At 42.7% G+C, this 19,340-nt stretch overlaps 1 protein-coding gene across 2 annotated transcripts in view; it reads left to right on the top strand.

The window, feature by feature from the left end:
- ALKBH8 (alkB homolog 8, tRNA methyltransferase) overlaps nucleotides 1-19,022 on the top strand; it is a 49,901-nt gene extending 30,879 nt beyond the window's left edge. For both annotated transcript variants that reach the window (XM_004764418.3, XM_004764417.3), the window contains exons 9-12: nucleotides 8,577-8,728; nucleotides 10,462-10,718; nucleotides 17,109-17,258; nucleotides 18,095-19,022. In XM_004764418.3, the coding sequence (XP_004764475.1) occupies nucleotides 8,577-8,728; nucleotides 10,462-10,718; nucleotides 17,109-17,258; nucleotides 18,095-18,643 (1,108 nt within the window). In that variant the 3' untranslated portion in view covers nucleotides 18,644-19,022. The remainder of the gene's footprint in view (nucleotides 1-8,576; nucleotides 8,729-10,461; nucleotides 10,719-17,108; nucleotides 17,259-18,094) is intronic.
- The last annotated feature ends 318 nt before the right edge of the window (nucleotides 19,023-19,340 follow it).

Genomic DNA, 19,340 nt, shown 5'->3' with positions numbered 1-19,340 from the left:
CAGGGGAGTCCGACCGCAGTGTGGTCAAGCAGAGAATCTTGGTCAGTGGTTTGTGGCGCGCTCTCCCTCTGCTCCCGGACTCTGCCGTGTGATTGGCTGTCCGTTCTCTTCAGTCGTCTTTACTTGGAAACAATTCCGCAACTTCTCTTCGTCTTTCTGGTCATTGGCATTTTTAAGGGAGCCAGTTGTTTTATAGAATGGCCCTCAATTTGAGTTTGTTTGATTGACTGTAATCTCAAAGAAATGGGTTTTGCACATTCGGCAAGAATATAGCTTTAGCCTTTGGAGGAGAAGCATCGCACCACTGAAATTTACGTGTATTCTGCTTAAAATACTGCTGAGTTCTGTGCTTATTAATAAAGTCCTGCTTGGAGATTTTAACTGATGCATTTAAGAAATCAAGGAAATGAACATGTAAATGATTCTGTAACATGTCTTGAAGGTGAGCCATAAAAACAGATAGCCTGATTTTGTGCAATGAGGCTTAAATTTACCTGATGTATTTTTTCATGGCCACCTAAAATATTTTCACTTTCAGTAAATGAAAATGGTGAGGCGATCCAGTGGTTTCAAGTATTTCTAGAATTGAGAATATTCACGTTTTCTTTTTTTAAGTTTAAACATTTTTACTATCGGTGCATTTAAACTTAAGAGTAATGGTATTTCAGCAAGTACAAAATGAAAAATTACTTTTCATAGATCTTTATATAAACATATTTTAAATTCTGGATAATGGTACAGATGAATTCTCCTAAACATCATTTCAATTGCATTCTTCTCTCTCTCTTTCCTAAAAGTTTTTATTTTTATTTATTTGAGAGAGAGAACAAGTGAGCATTGAGGGGGTGGGGGGTAGCTACAGAGGGAGAGGTAGAAGCAGTCTCCCCTCTGAGCAGGGAGCCCAGTGTGAGGCTCGATCCCAGAACCCCGGGATCATGACCTGAGCTGAAGGAAGGCAGATGGTTAAATCCCCCAATCACATTATTTTCTTGTTGAGAGAATATTGTGTGGGGACGCCTGGGTGACTCATTTGGTTAAGTGTCTGCCTTCAGGTCATCTTCTTGGGGGCCCAGGATTGAGCCCCACGTCGGCTCCTGCCTCACCAGGGAGTGTGCTTCTCCCTCTGCCTGCCCCTATCCCCTCGTTGCATGTGTGCGTGGGCATGCTCCCTCTCGCTCTCTCTCAAATAAATAAAATCTTAAAAAAAAAAAAAAAGAAAGAAAGAATATTGTGTGGTTAAATGTTAAGAGTATTTATCTCTGTAAGATTGAATTGTAGGCAACATTTATTTTTAAACTTTTCTCTAGAATCAAAATTCTTTACAATAATTTCAGGGAACAAAACCCCTCAGTATTATTTTTTAAAGGCTCCCATTGAAACCCATTGCCTGTATTACGAGTTTGTGTGTGTGTGTAGTGAAGAGGAGAAAGGGTAGGGGTAGGGTAGGGAGGGAGGGGCTACAGTTAGAGATAGAAATAGAGGCTGACCAAATAATACACCAACCGTGGAGTTATTCATCAGAATCTCTGGGTAGACAGGAGAATAAGTTGAAAAAGCACATTTAATACACTTAAAAATATGCATAAACCATAGGACATACACCTTGATTAAAAAAACAAACTACTTTGATCTGTGTGCTGGAAGCAAGTACTAGAAAGCACTACTGAGGGACAGGAATTGAAGAAGGTTGATTTGGGGCTCCTGCTGGCTCAGTCAGTGGAACATGTGACTCTCGATCTTGGGGTTGTGAGTTCGAGCACCGCATCAAGGGTAAGGTTTACTTTAAGAAAAAAAAAAAGGTTGATAAACTCTGCCCTGAAAAGTTCATTCCAGACTCTTACTTCGCTGCAGTTCGGATTTACTCTTCCAGCCGCCATGCCTTAAATCAGAATGGGCAGCCTGGGAGGCCCTGAGGCAAATGCAGCGGGCGGCCATGTTCTCTTTGGCTGGGCCAGTGGTGGTCCCCGGGATAGCATTTTTATGAATTGTCTGCATGTGCAGATCAGCAGCTTTCACCTGAAACTGTGAGTCTTCAGCTACTTTTGGAAATTGGGCAATCTGACTACGTGGGCCCTTGGATGCCTTGGCCCTGCCACTGGGGACCGTCTGTGGCCTTCTGTAGACGAGGACTGCGTTCTTGGGCTCTCCCCACCGTGCTCTGTGCTGCCCGTCGCTAAGCCTGAGCATCAGCTGGCCTGTGTCACTGTTCCCCCGCTGTTGTGTTTGTGTTGGGACAGAGCTGCTTGAAAATGAAGTAAATTTTTGTCTGTATTAGAAGTAGGGAACGGGGGGTGGGGGGCGCCTGGGTGGCTCAGTGGGTTAAGCCTCTGCCTTCAGCTCAGGTCATGATCCCGGGTTCTGGGATCGAGCCCCGCGTCGGGCTCTCTGCTCAACAAGGAGCCTGCTTCCCCTTCTCTCTCTGTCTGCCTCTCTGCCTACTTGTGATCTCTCTCTGTCAAATAAATAAAAAAAATCTTAAAAAAAAAAAAAAAGTAGGGAACGGGAAGCTAGAGTGAGTGAGAAAGTGTGTTAAGAAAAGTGGAAGAAAACATTTTGTTGTTTTAAAATGAAACCCATTCGTATGTGTTTAACAGCAAACTGTGTTTCTAGGCAAACCCACGCACTTCCCTCCTTGAGGTTATTTGACTGGCTTGGCAGGCATTTATCTATAAGTTTATTTGACTCTCCTTTTAAATTACTTTTGGAGCATTTTCTTTCTGCTGGGCCTTGTTCTCAAAGTTTCACGCAGTTAGCTCGCTTAACTCATACAAGTCACAGTGGATAGTTGGTTCTGTGGCTTTGTCCCCATTTTTAAAGGAAATTGGAGCATAAAGAGGTTATGTAACTTGCACAAAGTCACAAAATCATTAAGTGGCAGAGCCAAGATGAGAAGACAGGCAGTCTGGCCTCAGATTCTGTCCTTAACCTTGTCATTCTGGCTGGACTTGATCGCTCCTTCTTCTCCAGATGTTTGCTATGCCCTCGGGTCTTTACTCCTGTGCCAGCACTCAGTGCAATAAATTTCCTTTTCCTTGTTTTTAATATAGAGCTCAGCTCTTTCTTTTGATATGTAAAACTTTTTCTGGGGACATTAACCTGAAATAATTTCTCCCTTAAACTCCTAAAGATTGTATTGCTTCTGCTACTTTGAGATGTCTCTTCTAATGAACTCTTATTTAAGTCTAAAAAAGGTTTTTCTCTTTTTATTTAATATTTTTTTCAACTGGATTATAAATTTGAGTAGGGAGGAAAAAAATGTTCAGCAATGTTTAAAAGAATTCATGTTAAGGATTAATCTTAACATGGATTACCTACTCCTAAAAATCTGAGATTGGTTCCAAAAGCAGTTAAGTACTGCTTGGTCTTTGTCTAAGATGTAATTCTAGGCAAGTAAAGTAATTGACTTAAAAAGCTGTGATAGAGAACTACTTGGCCCTCAAGAGAGAAATTTACTTGCTAATAAGAGTTTCAGGATACACGTTGTTCTGAGCTATCTTGACTTTGTTTAATACCATAGTTGTACTTACTTTCCTCTATCAGGGTAACAATCATATAAATTCAGGCGACGTTTGCCTGCTTTTACTTCTAAAAAAAATTGCTTTTGGTGCAAGCTCTTTTAAAAGAGCCACTCTCCGTATGTGTTTTATAAGACCAGCATACCCTGACACCAAAACATGTCAAGGACATACAATAACAGAAGATTACAGACCAATGTCTCTCGTAACTGGTAAAAAAAAATCCTGAACAGAATAGGAGAAAATCCAATTGTACGATATATAAAAAAGAAAGTACATCATGACCAAGTAGAGTTTATTCCAGGATGGCAAAATTGGCTTAACATTTTCAAACCAAGCCATATAATTCATGACATAAAAAGAACAAAGGTGATAAAATTATTTAATCATCTTGATTGATGCAGAAAATGTATTTGACAGAATTCAGCATCTGTTCGTGATAAAAACTTGGCAAACTAGGACAAGAAGGAAACTTCTTCAAGCCAATAAAGGGCATCTCTGAGAAATACACGGCTCATATCGTATTTAATGGTGAAATAGTGAAACAGTGAATGCCTTTTCCTAGGATACTCAACAGGGCAGGGATGTCTGCCCTCACCACCTCTCTTTAATATTACAGTGGGTGTTTTACATAGTATAATAAGTCAAGAAAAAGAAATAAAAATCATAGGGATTTGAAAGGAGGAAGTAAAACTCTTTATGATTGTGGATGTAGAAAATCCTAGCCATTCTACAAAAAAAGTGCTAGAACTAAAAAATGAATATAGCAAGGTTGTAGCCTATGAAAATAAAATGCTTTTAAAAATAGCACACCACATTATCTAACTTCATTCATCCATTGATGGACGCTAGGTTGTTTCCATGTCTTGCCTGTTGTAAATGATGCTACAGTGACCATGGAATGCGGGTATCTTTTCAAGTTGGTATTATTTCCTTTGGATAAAGATCCTGTAGTAGAATTGCTAGATCACAGGGTAGTTCTATTTTTAATTTTTGAGGCATCTCTGCACTGTTTTCCGCAGCGGCTGCACAAACGACATTTCCACCAGTAGTGCCCAGGGGCTCCCTTTTCTCTACACCCTCACTAACACTTGTCATTTCTTTTCTTTTTGATCATAGCTGTTGTTACTGGTATGAGGTGATACCTCACTGTGGTTTTGGTTCGTATTCGCCCAATAATTAGTGACATTGAATTTCATGTATCTGTTGACCATCTATATGTCTTCTTTGGAAAAATGTCTATTAAGATCCTCTGCCTGTTTTTTAGAAGGTTTTTCGCTATTGAGGAATTCTTTATATGTTTTAGATATTAACCTTTTATATGTTATATAACATAAAATATTTTTTCTCATTCTGGAGGTGGCCATTTCATTTTGTTCATAACTTCCTTCACTGTGCACAAGGTTTTCATTTTGATGTATTCCCACTTGTTCATTTTTGCTTTTGTTGCCTTTTGGGACTTCTAACAACAGATTGAAGTAATAGTATAACAATGACAAAATGAAAATTGAGAACTGAAATACATTATGTTTTTTCATTTTAGGATCAAATCCATTTTAATTATATGGTTGAACTTTCTCTTTTTTAGATGTGTAGAAAAAACTTACCTAGTTCCTTATAAAGAGGCATCAACCACTTAAGTATGAAATTATGCTTTTTAATAACTTGCTGAGATCTTTCAGGCTTAGCATGTTCTCTCTGAATGTAAAACGCACCTCTAAAGGAGACAGATTAGGTAGGGTATATCCAGCAGAAAACTTGGACTCAGAAGATTGAAATCTTAGGAATAAATTTAACAAAAATAACGTTATGCAACACATATACACTGAAAATCATGAAGCACTACTGAGAGAAATTAAGGAACACCAAAATGAATGAAGAGGTAGAGATGCCATTATCAGGGATAGGAAGCTTAATATTGTTATCATTTGTCCCAAGTTTATCTAATGTTTCAGTGTAATTCCAATTAGAAATCTGAAGACTTTTTTATAGAAATTGATGAGCAAATTCTAAAATTTATAAGGAAACGTGAAAGATCTAGTATAATCAAAACAGTCTTAAAGTAGAAGAATAGTGTTGGAGGATTTATTCTACCTAGATTTTAAAATTTACTAAAGCTATATAATCTAAAAAGTGTATAGGATGCCCAGGTGGCTCAGTTGTTAAATGTCCAACTCTTGATCTTAGCTCAGGTCTCGATCTCAGGGTTGTGAGCTCGGGCCCCATGATGGGCTCTAGGCTGGATGTCGAGCCTGTCTGGAAAAAGAGACAGAGAAAAAAGAATGTGGTGTTGGTGTATAGATAGACAGATAGACCAGTGGGGCAGAATATGTTCTCAGATATCAGGTCAGTTAATTTTTTTTTTTTTTTTGACAGACTGAGAGACAGTGTAACTAGGAGGAACAGCAGGCAGAGGGAGAGGGAGAAGGAAGACTTCCCGCTGAGCAGGGAAGGGCTCAATCCCAGGACCTTGGGATCCTGACCCGAGCTGAAGGCTGATGCTAAACCAACTGAACCACCCGGGAGCCCCACAGTCAGTTATTTTTTGACAAAGACACCAATGCAATTGAATGTGGAAGGAAACTTTATAAACAGGTGGTGCTGGAACTGGGTCCTTGTGGAAATAAAATGAACCATGATCTGCCTCATAGCCATTAACAAAAAGAGTAATATGAGGTAGATCATAGATTTTTTTTTCCCAAAGATTTATTTATTCATTTTGAGAGGGAGCATGAGCATGTTCAAGCTGGGGGAGGGGCAAAGGTAAGGGAGAAGCAGAACAAAAATCCCAAGCAGACTCTCTACTGAGCGTGGAGCCTGACTTGGGGCTTGAGCTCATTGATCTCATGGCCCAGAGATCATGACCTGAGCTGAAATCAAGAGTTTAGCGCTTAACGGACTGAGCCACCCAGGTGCCCCAAGGTAGAGCATAGATTTAAATGTAAAAGTAAAACTTATAAAACATCTAGAAGAAAATACAAGAGAATATTTTTGCAACCTTGGGGTAGGCAGAGGTTTTTAAAGAAAGATTTTAGAACACACTATAAAAGGAAAAAAAGAACTGCATCAAAATTAAAAACTTCCTTGTCAAAAAAATATCATTAAAAAAATGAAAAGGCATGCCACACATGGGGAGAAAATATCCAGAATACATGTATCTGACAAAGGTTTGGGCTTAAGGTTTGAACAGGTTCTTCACCAAAGAAATTATCAGTGAATGGCTAATGAGTACATGGGGGGAGATACAGTATCCTCAGTCATTGGAGAAATGCAGACTAAAATCACAGTTTCAGGAGTGCCTGGGTGGCTCAGCTGGTAAAGCATCCCACTCGTGGTTTTGGCTCAGGTCTTGATCTCATGGGTCCTGAGATAGGCTGCAGGCTCGGGGGGAGTCGGCTTGAAGATGCTCTCCCCTGCCCCTCCTTCCACTCGTGCATGCACACTCACTCTCTCTCAAATAAAAAAGTCTTAAAAAAAAAAAAAAAGAAAGAAAGAAACCCACCACAATTTCATACCACTTGCCACCTACTAAAATGATGAAAATTAAAAACTCAGATAATACCAAGTACTGGTGAGAATGTCAGGCGGCCTGGAACTGTTCTGTTATCTGTGGTTTTCTGATGTTGATGATCTTGACGCTCAGCTAGATCTCCCTTACTAAGAAAGAAGTGTTCAAAGCTACAATGATTATTAGGTGTTTGTCTGTTTCTCCTGTTATTTTTTGTTTGCTTTTTGCTTTATATATTTTGAGGCTGTGTTGTTAGAGGCATATAAATAAATATATGTGGTGTTTATATATTCCTGTCGTATTGACACTGTTGTTATTATGAAATGTCCCTTTTTGGGGCTCCTGACTGGCTCAGTTGGTTAGGTATCAGACTCTGGATCACTCAGGGTCATGAGTTCAAGCTCACTGTCCCTTTTCATCTCTAGCAGTATTTATGCCTTTGAAGCCTGCTTTGTTTAGGATAGCTATACCACTTTCCTTTTGGTTTTGCTTGGAACATGCAAAATACTTGCCTTCTGTATGTTATCTTTTTTTTTTTTTTTTTAGGATTTTATTTATGTATTTGACACACAGAGAAAGAGATCACAAGTAGGCAGAGAGGCAGGCAGAGAGAGAGGGAGAAGCAGGCTCCCCGCTGAGCAGAGAGCCCGATGCAGGGCTCGATCCCAGGACCCTGAGGTCCAAGGACCCAAGCCGAAGGCAGAAGCTTAATCCACTGAGCCACCCGGGTGCCCCCCCCCTTTTTAAACGATTTTATTTATTTGAGAGAGAACACAATGGGGAGGAGAGGGAGAAGCAGGTTCCCCACTGAGCAAGGAGCCCGATGGGCCACTTGATCCCAGGACCCTAGGATCATGACGTGAGCTGAAGGCCGATGCTCAACTTACTGCGCCACCAAGGTGCCCCTGTATCTTTTTATTTTTTCCTCCTATCTTGATTTTCAACCATTCTATGTCCTTATTTTAAGGGGATTGACTTTTGTAATCAGCATATAATTGGACTTTTTTTTTTTTAACCCATTCTGACATTCCTTGTTCTTTATTTAATTGCATATTACAGTCCTTTTACATTTGACATAATTATTGATTGGATTTAGGTTTACTGTTTATGTGTTTCCTTTTTGCTCTATTTGTTCCTTGTTTTCTCTTTCCTCAGAATTAGTGTTAATTAAATATTTGTGGGTGCCTGGCTGGCTCAGTCAGAGGAGCATGGGACTCTTGATCTTGAAGTTGTGGGTTCAAGCCCCGCATTGTGTGTAGAGATTACTTAAAATCTTAAAAAAAAAAAAAATTAAATATTTGTTACTATTCTATTTGTATTTCTTGAATAATTTGTTAGTGTACATTCTTTTACTATTACCCTGAAGATAACTTTTTAAAAAATAGAGACTTCTATTTCTTTGTTTTTATTATGTAGTGCTTAACAATTTGGGGAATCCAATAGATTTTTGCCGTAAATTCTTAATTTGGTCTGTTCCCTTAATATTTTTAAAAAGACATGAAATATTTTTTTAAATACAATGTTAAATAAATTATTTTGACTGTTGTTTTTAGAATCACACCCAGGAAATTTGATACTGTTCAAGCATCCAAGGGTCATAAAGGTGGAATTATCACCAGTGATGTTGGCGACTTAACTTTAAGCAAGAGGGGAATAAGGACATCGTTTACATTTAGGAAAGTGAGGCAAACACCGTGTAATTGCAGTAAGTATATAGTTTTGGTTCCACTGTAAAATGGAGTAAATCTAGTGTAAAAATCTTTTAAAGTCCCATCAGAACCATGGAGAGCTTTGTTTTAACTTCTCTAATGGCATTTCTCATATTCTGTGTAATGTAGATTTTTCTTAACCACCCCCATTGAGTTTATATTCCTTAAAGGCAGGGAATGCATTTTATTCATCTTCATTTTTCCCTACATATAGTACTTAAGCATAGTTGGATGCCAAATAAACATTTTTTTTATTTTAAGATTTTTATTTATTTATTTATTTGACAGAGAGAGATCGCAGGTGGGCAGAGATAGAGAGGAGGAAGCAGGCTCCCTGTGGAGCAGAGAGCCAGAGATCCCAGGACCCTGGGATCATGACCTGAGCCGAAAGCAGAGGCTTTGAGGCTTTAACCCACTGAGCCACCCAGGCCCCCCATGGAATACCCCTTTCTTTAGATTACTTAGCTGTTTATAATTTCTAAAACAGTAAAATGTTGCCAGGACCGGCTTAGGGTCACTGTCGCGTATGCAGTAGTGTAATCCTGATGTGCCCAACATACAAGGTAACCCGTCTGTTGTCACCTGCATTTGTTAGAGCCATCGGGTTTTCTTAAATTCTGCATGAAATGTTTAGAGTTGCCCTTCACACGGTAGCAGACACAAGCTCTCTCCCATCTCTTTCTTGAGGTTCGGCCCCCTCTGATTAGAGTTAGGGAGAATTCCCGAAGCCGTGTACACTGCGGCCCACTTCTGAGCTGCCACGTGATTTCTCATTATTGCCTCTGTCCTGACTGTGGCTTTTCCGGGAGCACCGCTCTTTCCTCCTTTCTTTGCTGCAGTAAAAAAATGTGGCTCATAGACTTCGGCCAAAGATAAAGGGAAATTAACAGAGAACAGGCAAGGATTTAAAATGAGTGTTAGATGGGTTGCAGGGAAGAGGGAACAACTTCAGAATCCATTTAATTAGGATGTTAATTAGGATAACAGTGTATCCTCAACTTCCTTTTGTCATCTCCTTGAGTTAATGGTGTTCTCCTTAGGGTATGTTGATTCTGTTGTCACTGAGATTGTGGGCTCTTGAGTCCCCACTGCCTGCGTGCAAATCCTGGCTCTGTGACTTACCATCTTTGTCACTTCAGGATTGTTACTTAGCATTCTGTGCCTCAGTGTCCTCATCTGTGAAATGGACGCAGTAGTTCCAGCTCATGGTGTTACAGTAAGAATTGAGGCCATCTGTACAAACTGCTTCAAATGGTGTTCATTAAATGCTGTGGTCATAACCAAATGACACTTTCTCCTAGGTCTTGTTGTTTTTTCCAGAGTGCTAGTGTATTGCCCCAGAGCTCCTGTTTCCTTTGCTCACCAAGAGAAAAACCTTAACTCCTGTGAATTCGCTAAATTTCTTCTGGTTAGGCCAGGCCAATCAAGATGCTTTCCTAAATTAAAGGACCCTTCATCCCCGGATGAACTAGGCACCTGCATTGTTAGGCTGTTATAGAACTGCAGTTCATGTCCTGTTGCAGATGGATTTTACCCTTCTCTTTATTTGGCCCCTCACTCACGAAATTGGACTTGTTGGGTAAGAGCTGTTTTTAAACTGTTAAATCAGGGCCTGCTTATCTCTTACCATTGAATTTGCCTTGAATTGCTAGATCATTTAAGAAAACATGATACCGTATGAACCACTGGATAGAAAGAAGAGGTTTGTATTGCCTTCCTTTTCCATTAGGTTACCCTCTGGTCTGTGACAGCCAGACGAAGCAGACCTCCCCATCGCTTCCTGGGAGCGCTCGAGAAGCCTCGCAGCTGGAGCGGGAGCACGTCCATCGGGTCTACGAGGAGATTGCTGGGCACTTCAGCAGCACGAGGCACACCCCATGGCCGCGCGTCGTGGACTTCTTGAAAGCTTTGCCAAGTGGTTCGTTAGTGGCCGATGTTGGCTGTGGAAATGGAAAGTATCTTGGCATCAATCAGGACCTATACATGGTAAGTCACTTTGCTTCTGGCTCCTTTTTGACTTTGTCTGTTATTATCACCTTCTTCCTTCTGCTAGAATGCTGTTTTTTAGGTCACTGATGAAAATTTGTAACCAACAGATGGAAAATTTATGAGTACTCCTTTTTTTTTAATTCCCCTGAGAATTTGTGGGCATGAATGCCATTATTTGTAGTGTATGTTTGTGTTTTTCCCTTCCCTTTAGATTTTGATTATTTTATCAGTAAAACTATCTTAAATTTATTAAACTTTTCACAGGTCAGAAAGGATATTTAGAGAAGCCACTTTCTTTGCTTTGATCCTTCTAAATGTGAGGAAGTTAAAGCTAATATTTTCATCTGTCTGTTATAAATGAAGCAACTGAGACTCACAGACTATATTACTTCCCTGATGTCCTGTAATTAGGGGACAGAGCTGAAACTTGAACCCATGCCTCTGATGCCAAATATAGTGTTCTTTTACTCACAGTAGGAAAAAATAAAGGTTACTCTTGAGGAAACCAGGGCTTAAGTAGCTTAAACCATGTGATCGAGGTTACAGCGCAAGGGGTAGGATCTGAATCCACTTCTTTCTGTTGCCACATTTCTGTTTCCAGTTGCTGTGATTTCTTTCCTGCAGTCCACTTTTTTTTCTGCCGTGCTAGGAAGGAGATGGTTCTCCCTACACTGGTGCATTATTGTAAATCCCCATGTCAGCGCTGCTCTGAGAGGACCAAAGCCTCCCTTTCTCAAGATTAGGGGCAGGAGGACTAAAGTCAGGAGGGTGGATAGGGACAGCAAGAGCAGTGCGCACCCACGGGTCCCCGGACAACATCACTTGCGCATCGTCTGTATCTTTACTTCTTCCATGAGCAAAGTGAGTTATGCTGCGCTTGAGGAAAGGCAGAGTTCATGCATTAGAAGACAGATTTTATTTCATCGAGATAAGACATTAGTATCCATGTATTGTCATCATGTTTATAATTTAATTTTAGTCTAAGAAGAATAAGGTCTAATGAGTTAGATTTGTTCATGTGGAAGAATTCCCTGTGTGCCACTTAAAATCAGAGTGATGTCTTCTGACACTGTCATCTTCAGGTGTTGTCTAGAATGTCCCTCACGGAGCTCTGCTCTTGCACCTTCGTGGTCTAACCCACAGCTTTATTGAGCCCGACGGCACCCATGGCCGGGAAGCTGGGTGGAACGGAGTCCTCCCGACTGCCTTATCCTGTTAGAGTTGAGAAACATGATTTGCCAAAATCTGAATCTGTTCAAGAAGGAATTCACGTTGAAGAATTAGAAAATCACAAGTATAGTCACTTCCCATTATTTATATTCATTTTGTGGTTGGCACGTGCGATTTGCAGAGCTTGCTGCGGGCCTGACCTCTTGGGAAGGCTCCATAGATGTTGGTTTGGTGCGGGAATGAAGATGCCTTGTGTCCGGTGTTTGTTATACCAGAAATGGAGTCACGGATGGCAGAGGGAAGCTGCTGAAGCTCCCGCCTGTGTATTTGAATGTATTTTGAGCAGCCGTCTTTGACCCTGAAAATATGTGCATTTTTTTGATATTTATGAGGGGGTATCACCTGGGGCATGCATTCTGAGTCTGCACACATAGGATTGCCTCAGAATTAAAAAAAAAAAACGTTTATAATATTATTACATGATTCCTTAACAAAATGTATTTTTTAAATACTAGCTTAAGCCCTCATGGAAATTGTTTTATAAGCTGCCTTTCATTTTTTAATTTCTTTTTCTTTTTTTATTAACATAAAATGTATTATTTGTTCCAGGGGTATCTTTTTTTTTTTTTTTTAAGATTTATGTATTTATTGGAGAGATAGAATGTATTTATTGGAGAGAGAGAGAGTGTGTGAGAGGGAGGAGGGTGAGGGGGGAAGCAGACTCCGTGCTGAGCCGGGAGCCTGATGCGGGTCTTGATCCTGGGACTCAGGATCATCACCTGAGCCAAAGGCAGGTGATTAACCAACTGAGCCACCCAAGCACCCCTGCTTTTTATTTTTTAGATATCTTTAGTTACTCTTCATTTCTGTCATTAGCACTGGCTGCTGCCTTTATGTTCAGAGGTAAATTTTGTAAGCAAAGACTTTATACCTTTAGGAAACTTGCCGCCTTTCCTAGCAGTAGATGAGATAGTACGTACCCAGAGCTCAGCCCGACTCACTCACTAAGTGATGATTCTCTGCGTTGGTCTCAGACCACTTTCAGCCCAAATTTCTCAGATAAATAACTACTTAATACATTGTAGAGACTTTCTTGGGTTGCTGTAAAAAGTTGGGATTGCAAAGCTACTAATAATAATGATGCCAATTATCTGTTGATAAGAATTGGAGATGTGTTTGTTTAAGACCCTCTGAACATTTCTGTTTTTGTTTTGCTTTGTGTGTGAACCATTGACTACCCCAGTAATGGAAAGGACAGAATGGCCACTAACAGTGTGTGCGAAGTGCTGAGCTGTGTTTTCTCACAGGGTGTAGGAGATCATTACTACCACTCCCATTTTACCAACAGGAAAACAGTCCCAAGGTTCCATGGTATCAGGAGAAGTGTTAGAACCTTGTTCCGGTGGCAGGGTCTTTACTCTGTGGCGTTCTGCTAACAGAGATCTTAAAGGCCGACTCTGCTGACAGAACAGCTGGCTGTCATCTCAGATGTGGCAGAAATCAGCTACTTGGCACATCATGGAAGCTTGTCGATGGTTTGCTAAGCAGCGAGGAGCAAACCTGTGAGTTCGCCTTCAGTTTCTCACATGCAAAGCGGAATATACGGTGCTGTGTCCTGTAACCCTGAAGGAGATGGGACAGACTCAGAATGAACGGCTGGGCCTTCACTCAGAGTGACAGACACTGAGGACACCTGGATTTCTCTGTGTATCTAGAACCTAGGATGAGAAGTCGTGTCCCTGCTTTGTTCTGTGTAGTCGTTACAACATTTGCGGAGTGAAGCATTTAATACACATCATTTCGTTTGGTTCTCATCTCAACCCTAAGAAGTTGGCATTTTTATGACTAAACAGACGTTTAGTGGCTTTCCTAGATCACTCAGCTAGTTTAGCTTGAGACTTCTGGTTGCTGTTTTCACGGTAGTTGATGGGCTTTGCCCATTCTGCGTGCTGTCAGCCCCTTACTGCCAGTCTCCTCTCCCCATCTTGCTGGTTTCCTTAGTAGCTTAAAAGTGTGGTATTTTTTTAAGTAATAAAACTAATACAGCTACAATTCAGAAAATGGACAAAAAGGAAAGGTGTTTGCCTGTAATCCTAACCCCCTAAAAGAGTACTTTGTTGTGAGAGATGTCCTTCCCGTGTTTTTCCTGTAACCTGTATCGTCCCGAGTGTGCGTACACCTTGATGACTCATTCGTATCTCTTCATACTTCCATGTGAGTGGGTAGTCTTCCTCAGTTCCTGCACTTGATAACACTCGGTGAGGGAGAGGCTACTGGATGCTTCCTCATGTTCAGTGTGGGGTTTTTATAAATGACGCAGGGACAAGCATCTGCCCTGAGAAAGTCTGACAGGAAGGAAGAACATGGGGTTTGGAGTGAGAAAAGCCCAGGTCTGAATCTGCACTGCCACTGAACTACTTTAACTTGGGGCGGATGACTTACCTGTGGTGAGACAAGTCTTCCTCATTAGCCGTGTAATAGCAGCAGCTAACTTCAGGGTGTGTGTTCAGGGTTGAGGTCGTTAATACAGAGTCTGCTGGCCTATCTGGTGGCTGTTCCAGTTAAAAGGCAATTCTGTTTTGTTTCTTTAGCTTGTTTAGCTTTTTTTGTCTTTTGGATAATTTTTTTTTGGATGAATTTTTAGAAGAATAATTATTGGGTCAAAAGTTATACATGTTTTTGGGGTGCCTGGTCGCTCATTGGTTGAGCAGCCAACCCTTGATCTCAGCTCAGGTCTTGATCTCAGGGTCGTGAGTTCAAGCCCCGCTTGAGACGGGCATGGAGCCTACTTAAAAAAAAAAGTTGTGAACATTTTATCCTCCTTAAAATGTGGTGCACCAGATGGCTCTTGGAAATCAGTGGCGTCCATTTGTACTGTCCTAGCGCTTCAGAGAGCAGTTTTTCTTACTGCCCTCACTGTGGTGTGTTTTGGTTTTAAAATATTTTCAATACTTCACTGGAAGAAAAATGAAACCTTGTTTTGTAGTTTGCACCTTTGACCACTAGGTTGAATGTTTTTTCATTTTTTACCAGGCTTTCAGGAATTGCATGTTTAATGTTTTGTTGAAGATTTAAAAAATTAGTAAGTACGCATTTCAAGCCCAGCCATTGTGTGTTTTCATGTCACTGACTGTCCAGCACACAGAATTACGTAGCCTTACATGAGTCCTTTAATAAATGTATTTATAAATTGCATTTATAAATAAGCCATATTCTGTCACACTTGACATTATGCAACGTGATTAGGGAGCCCTTCACATTCTGGGTGCTTTCCTTGGTTCCAAAGACTTACGGAAATTTAAAAATAGAAAGGGAAGAGAGCAAATTAATGATGATTTGACGAAGATTGTGTGTAAGACTCGGGCAGAATCAGCACAGGATGGAGGTCGTGCACCAGGCACGAGTCCTGTCTCCCCTCGACCTGCTGGTTTGTGAGTCAAACCATCCCCGTCTCTTGTTGGCACGGGGGGGCCCCCCATACAGATGTGCAGTGGCCTGGCAGTGGGACGAAGGACATTTCCTCTGGTTTGGTTTGGTTGCTCTTCTCCTTGTTCTGCCTTCTTGTGGTTTTCGGGCAATAACTTTCCTTCTTTGTTGAGCTCTCTCTCCTAGTTTTTGTTTTGTAGTAAAGTTGGGTTTTTTCCTGTTGACTTTTAGCAAGATCTATAGCAATCTGTCAGAATTGGACCGACTTGAGACTTCTGACTCCGTTAACTGAATTTTATTGTGAAATAAGGTGACAAGCCCTGGAATGTAATACACGAATTATGTGAGTAGTATTGTCAGCTTGGTACTGTGGTTGCTGGCTCAGCAGCATAGAATATGGAAGAAAAGACATAAAAGTAGTAAGTCAGTTATGTATCCCACGGAGGTAGAGGCAGGAGTCAATTGGGAATTGCGCCGCTGTTGTTAGGAGTGAGCCTTCGTACTTTCTCATCTTAGGATATATCAAGGGGACATTGCTGTGCTTTACCTCTAGCTTGGTGCCTTTCATTATGCTTCAAAGATTAATGCAGCTCTGGGATGGAATATAGAAGCTGTTTAATACCACTTAGAAATTGAGCAGATTCATCATTAGGTCTAACTAGCATGGCAGCGTGATTTAAGACTTGTTTTGACATGAGGACTCTATTCTTTTTCTGGGATAGACTGAGGGAACCCTAATAATCAGTGGTCACTGCATCTTAAATTCAAATGAGCAAATCCAAGCTTGAGGAGGCCGCTTCTGTCTGCTGAATTCTTTCACGTTGCTTCTTCTCTCTTGTAGAGAATGAGTTAAGAAGAAATACCTGGGGATAATTATTAATTAGTGATTTAATATTTCTCATGCCGCTCCCCACATCGTCTCTCAGTTTACCTGTGTACACTGTTCATTGCTCTGGTCCTCCACACACACACACGCACACGTGCACACAGGATACTCTCGGGACTAAACAGCAAAACTGGGTACAAAAATAACAGCAGAGCTGGAGAGGAGAGGGACAGTCCTGCTCTCAAACATGTCAAGCAGAACCAGGCCCCTGCGGATGGCGCAAGAGGCCTCCCTCCCTGGGGACATGAAGGGACGCTGCTGTTCCCCTACAATGGTGGCTTAGACTAAAAGGTTTCATTAAATAGCATTTTACAAAGTTTGAATTCAGCACTTTATTCTTGATGTATATGGGTTAAGTGCTGAACAGAACAAGACTCAAAGCTTTTAAAAAAAATGAAATTAATTATTTTACTTTTTTATTGTTTGGGGATTTTATTTTCTGATTGTACAGTCATATGTATTGAAAGGTAAAAAGAAGCGGGCAAAGACCGCAGCCGTCCTCCTGCTGTGGGGGCCAGCACAGTAGAGTTTGTATTGAGAGACACCTGTAGGCCCCCACAAAGGACCAGAAGTCTGTGTTTTGGGGATGGTTCCCGTTACCCAAAGCTCTGGATTCTGGTGGGTGATGCACTGGATGCCAGTGGGGACTAACCGTGTCCACCTCTGTCGTCTTTACTCTGCTCCTTGTATTTCCACGCGCTGCTCCGAGTTCGGTTCGACTCCGGTGCCGAGGAAAAGGCTGCCCTGCGGTACCCGGCGGGCCTTCGCGCCGGCTGGAGGGACTGAGACTCTCCCCGCCTCCCAGCTTTTCCCGCCGCCGAGCGTGTGGTAGCGGGTACGCCGTGGCTGGGGGGCTCTCGGGACGTCCAACCAACCCGTTCCGGAATTCTCTCTCCCTGCCGCAGATCGGCTGTGATCGCAGCCGGAGCCTCGCGGACATCTGCGGCGAGCGGCGCTTCCAGGCCCTGGTCGGGGACGCGCTGGCCGTGCCCTTGCGCAGCGGCTCGTGCGACGCCTGCCTCTCCATTGCCGTGATTCACCACCTCGCCACCGCCGTGAGTGTTGCCTCGGTCTCCCCAGAACTGCAGCTCGGGGCAGGACGTGCCCCCGGGTGGCTGCGGTGGACCCAGTCGCAGCTTCTCCGGTCGCCCCGTCCTCTCCCTGGTGGCCCGGCCCTTCGCCCCCTTCGCAGAGGAGGTGCGCGGCGCCCGAGCTCCCGCGAGGCCGGGGTGGGCGGGGGGACGCGCTTTCAGTGCCGCCTGGTTCTGTCTGCGGCCGGCCCGAGTGTTCCGAGGTCCAGGGGCTCCGCAGCTCCGCTGTCAGATGGCGGGGAGCTCCCTGGCCCAGGGCCCGCGCTCGTCTCCCTGACTCGTCTCCTTCCCGCCTGCTTGTCTTCTTTTTTCAAAACTCAGGTGTTGAGGAGCTTAACTCATGCTTTTAATTCATCACAGACGTTCCTGGTTTTGAAACAAGTGACTTTAATGTTTTATATTTTTCTTAAAAGAAAAAACAGCTTGTTTTTCCGTGTGTCCGGGGTTTCTCCCCTAACCTAAGCAATGATTTTACAGACTCCCCCGAGCCGGCATTACCAGGCATTTCTGTATACCTGACCAGCTTACCTGAGTTCAAAACGAAATCAAATGGATAACCACCTATGCTTCTGCTTTATTAACACAATTAAAAATGCCCTTTTCCCTGTTTCTTTGACACTTTTCACTCCCTCAGTCACAGAACAAAATTTCCATTTTTCTTCTTTTTTTGCTTTGTATTTTGCGAGATTTTCTGGGCTGTTCATCATAATGAAAACAGCCCTGTCTTCACTTACACTTTCCTGTTTGCTCTCTGCCTTTCCTCCCGGTCGATAAAGGGCAACGTGGTTTTTTTTCACTAGGAGCGCAGAGTGGCGGCTCTCCGAGAACTTGTTCGACTCCTGAGGCCTGGCGGGACCGCACTGATTTATGTCTGGGCGATGGAACAGGAATATAATAAGAAGAAATCCAAGTATCTTAGAGAAAACAGAGTTAGCCAAGGAAAGGAACAGGAGACGGACAGTGATGCAGCAGCGGTGCCCGTGTCACTGGGAGGGCAGGTGCCTGACGTGGGTGACCAGGACGCCCCGTGTTGTGTCCCAGCCATTCCCGACTGCCCAGGGGAAGGGGGTAACACCAGCGATGTCACGGATGCCAGGCTACCTGTTCACACTAACAGGACTTCTTTTCATGCTCAAGACTTACTGGTTCCCTGGCACCATAAGGGCAGCCCCGGGAAGGACAAGCCTGTTGGTGCGGCAGGATCGGCCCCGGGCGCCGTGTTCCATCGTTACTACCACGTGTTCCGTGAGGGCGAGCTGGAGGCGGCCTGCCAGACCCTGAGTGGTGTCCACCTGCTGCAGAGCTACTATGACCAGGGCAACTGGTGTGTGGTTCTTCAGAAGGTCTGATTGTCTCCTTGAAGACAGAGACAGGCAAGAGAGGCTCACTTGGTTTCTTAAAGGAGGCTAAACTTACTGTCTTTTTCATTCAAGAGAAAACGAGTGGGAAAGTCCCAGAGGAGCACGCCTGAGAGAAATTTGGGAGCGGAGGTTACTCAGGACCCATCCTGTCCCCTGCTGTGGCTGACCTCATTTTATCCCCCTACATGGGGAGGAACAGGGTGTTTGTACAAGTGACTGAGGTCGTCCGTGAAGTGTTTGGGGTGAGAAAACAGCACATTGAAGATAAACTTATGCTGTACATGTTACTGATTGACCTAAATCACGTAGAATCTTAGTGATGTCATTGTACAACATTTTAATAAAGAAAATATTCTTGGTCAGTAGAGAACTGTCTGAAGTTTTATCTTTGATGATTAACTCTGTGAAATCACAGCTGATAACACTCTGTCCCCTCGCCCTACTGTCACAGGGCTCGGCACATAGTAGGTGCTCGGTAAGATGTTAGTCCATCAGATAATAGCCACACCTCAGTAGGAACGTCATCCAACAAATCCTCACCGAACCCCCACTATGTCTCGGTTACTGTGCTAGGAACTGGGTGTGGGGCAGCGAACAAGAACAAAAGCTCTTGCCCTCCTGGTAATTCGTTGTAGAAGGACAGACAATAAGCAAATAAATAGACACTGTATGCTAGATGGTGCCG

This window comes from Mustela putorius, unplaced genomic scaffold (assembly GCF_011764305.1).
Source record: "Mustela putorius furo isolate JIRA1106 unplaced genomic scaffold, ASM1176430v1.1 tig00000198_pilon_pilon_pilon, whole genome shotgun sequence".
Taxonomy (NCBI): domain Eukaryota; kingdom Metazoa; phylum Chordata; class Mammalia; order Carnivora; family Mustelidae; genus Mustela; species Mustela putorius.
The sequence above is the reverse complement of the archived record's forward strand: the minus strand, read 5'-3'. Positions and strand labels throughout refer to the sequence as shown.